Raw genomic sequence first — 3,052 nt, 5'->3', positions numbered from 1 at the left:
CGTGAATTTTCATCTTCCAGCACTTGTTGCACAAATAACTATTAAGATATAGCGAGAGCCTAACCGTAGAAAACGGCTTGTTGATGTTGCGCTTCTTGAGAAGGAAGGCATTGTTGTCGCGGATTATCATCCAGTTCAAGTGCGACGACATCTTGGACTTCCTGTTACAATCATTATCAAATTCACCACAATTTCATATGTATCCTTGTATTATATTGCATCACGTTTTTTATTATGATTGTACATTCTAAACAAGATAGATTTATTTAGTTAAATCAAGTATTATCTATTAAATTCGACTAAATAGTTTGTTGATAGGTTATGTATACCCAACATCGTAAAAAAGAGATGATTTCTCGTAAATACTGTTGTACTACAGGGGATGTTTAATAATTTAGAATATTTCACGATCGTTAAATAAGTATTTCGACGCAACAGATTATTAAAAGGAATATTAAATCCGATAATAAAGGCGAAATTATAACATACCACGTGCACCAGCAAGAAGAAGCGACAGGAAAGAGCTCTTCAAGATGGCGGGGAGAACACAGGTTACACAGGCTGCACAGGCAACACAGCACAGTAACACAGTGTTGTCAGGTCGTTTCAAAGATTTTCCCTATGATTAAAGGTGCCTTTTCATGCTGACGCTCGACGCTCATTTTCAGCGGCAAGAAGGTCGCATGACCACAATTGACGCCGGCGTCAATTGAAATTCATGAAAAGGAAAACAGCGTCAAAATTTCGGCGTCTTCGCGCTGCTTTGGCTTTGACGCTTGAAGTTGGAAAAATCCAACTTCTCTTTCTTGACGCTGGCATCATAGTGATGTCACGTGACGTCGCTCAACGCTGTTTTTCAGCGTCCCATGAATTGGCACCTAAATGCTTAAAGTCCTAAGCCGTAAGAAATTGACCAATCACATTCGTTCATTCTCCTCACATTCGAATGTGATTGGTTAATAATACTACGTTTACGCCAGCATTACTTCTGTAGTAACTTACGCAAAACTTATGATAATTTACTCCGCGTAGACGATTGAATTATCAAAAGTAAGGGCCAAAGCACATATGACAGTCGTAGTCGTGGACGTAAGTAACGCACAAGCTTTGGCGTATCTTGATTTGTCAGGTCGAGGACTACGACCGTCGTATATCGCTACGCCATGTTATGTGCTTTGGCCCTAACGCTCGCGTAAACATAGTATAAGACTAAAAACAAATTCTTTATTATTTTATCCAAATATATTACAATTAATTTTAATCAATATAAAATATTAATTGTTACAAAGTGGAATGAGAAAGAAGCAAAAACTAATAAAGATATTATTCTTATATATATTGAAGAAATAAACATGTAACAATACACATATGAGATTAATATGAATATATATAAAATAGCGTTAAAGCGTCCCGATTTTATAAATTAGAAATTCTAAACATTACAAGTTCTATACTAAAAAGTAGAAATCTTAAAAATTTAAATCACATGATATATACAGTAACATATATATATATATATATATATATATATATAAAACGCATAATATTTATTATAATACACAAGTAAAAGAACATAAGAGAATATACATATAAGAAACTATATAAACATAATAACTTATCTCACACATCATACATTGATGAGTTGAATTTTTCAATCATTGTATTATAGTTAAGTTAATACAAAATCTACACAGATAATATTCTTACTTTTTACATTAATCTCCATCTTTTCACTAACTAAAACTGATCCTGAGTTTAAGAGAAATAATAATAGTACCCACATTCCATTAATTAAAAAATATCTTTGAAAAATAACAAAAGAGTATTTATTATAAACGCAAAAAATACCCGGAAAAAAATGTTAACGTAGATAAAATTTTAGCGCTATAACTTATTCTTCTTCTCTTCCCAATCCCATCTTTCTTCTCCTTTAGAAAAGACTTTCATTTGCGAATTTGTATCGATATTCAGGTAATTGTATTTTCCGCTTTGTGAACCGGTCACCGGCAACCAGAAATTTGTAATAGGCGTTGGGTTCCTAAATCAGATTGAGAAGTAATCATTAATATGTGACTAATGTGACTAATAAATTGAAATATCGTAATTAAAAAAACACGCCCAAAAAAAAAATTAAATTTCTCGTACCCTGTTTTAGCAAAATCTGTCCACATTTGCGTTAAACCATTCATCATCTTATAGTCTTCTGAATCAACTGCAAGTGGTGACAAGCCGAAATTTTTCATTATACTAGAATAAAACAAATACCCCAGATCCTCCGAATGAGACACACCTATAAAATATATTATCATCATTTAACCGTTAATTAAATCTACAAAATAACCTTCTAAATACTTTAAAAAAGATTACTTTGTAAATTAAATATTATAAAATAGAACTATTTTTTTGTTTCCTTAAATTCATATAAATTTAGAAATTAAAAAATTTAGAAACATTTACAATTATTTTATGTTGTAATTACGATATGAGTAATTATGATATACATACTCTCTAAAATTAAAAGTCGCCAGATAGTTTTAAATTAATTAGTGATAATACCTGGAATCCGAATATCAAATATTTTTCTCATGGGAGAAGTTTCACTCTCGTATGAAAATTGATACAGATACGTCGCTTTATTATTATTATTCAATTTTGTCTGAATATCCACTACTTCCATTATACTGCGACAGAAGAATACGTCACTGAGAAAATCAACGTAATTCATTAGAGTTTCTTCTGACAGTGCTTTATCACCGAAATATAAAGATCGCAATTCCTCGACTGTGATTGACATTTTTGATATTTTTGATAAACATCCGGGCGATAAGGTGCTCTTGAAATCGGAATTAATTGTTTTAAAATCTTCTTTGCTTATGTCTGAAATAATTTTAAAGACATTTAGAACTGTCCGTTATACAGATCGTTGCATAATAAATAATGAATATTTTAATAAACTTTTTTTTTTTAAGTTAAGAAATAATTGTGATTTAAGCACATTTGCCAAAGAAAATCTGTTGTCAAAACATTATTTAAAATTTTTCATATAAAGTGG

At 31.0% G+C, this 3,052-nt stretch overlaps 1 protein-coding gene across 1 annotated transcript; it reads right to left on the bottom strand.

The window, feature by feature from the left end:
- Window positions 1–1,854: 1,854 nt before the first annotated feature.
- On the bottom strand, window positions 1,855–2,904 carry LOC112454415 (juvenile hormone esterase-like; the record flags this gene model as incomplete). The annotated part of the gene is made up of 3 exons (XM_025015795.1): window positions 1,855–2,038; window positions 2,146–2,290; window positions 2,557–2,904. Coding segments are annotated over 3 exons (647 nt in total), but the record flags the coding sequence as incomplete, so codon positions are not given.
- Window positions 2,905–3,052: the final 148 nt, after the last annotated feature.

This window comes from Temnothorax curvispinosus, unplaced genomic scaffold, assembly GCF_003070985.1.
Source record: "Temnothorax curvispinosus isolate PA1 unplaced genomic scaffold, ASM307098v1 QBEX01005063.1, whole genome shotgun sequence".
In the NCBI taxonomy this organism is placed as follows: Eukaryota; Metazoa; Arthropoda; class Insecta; order Hymenoptera; family Formicidae; genus Temnothorax; species Temnothorax curvispinosus.
Note: the sequence above shows the minus strand (reverse complement) of the source record. Positions and strands in the feature narration are given on the sequence as shown.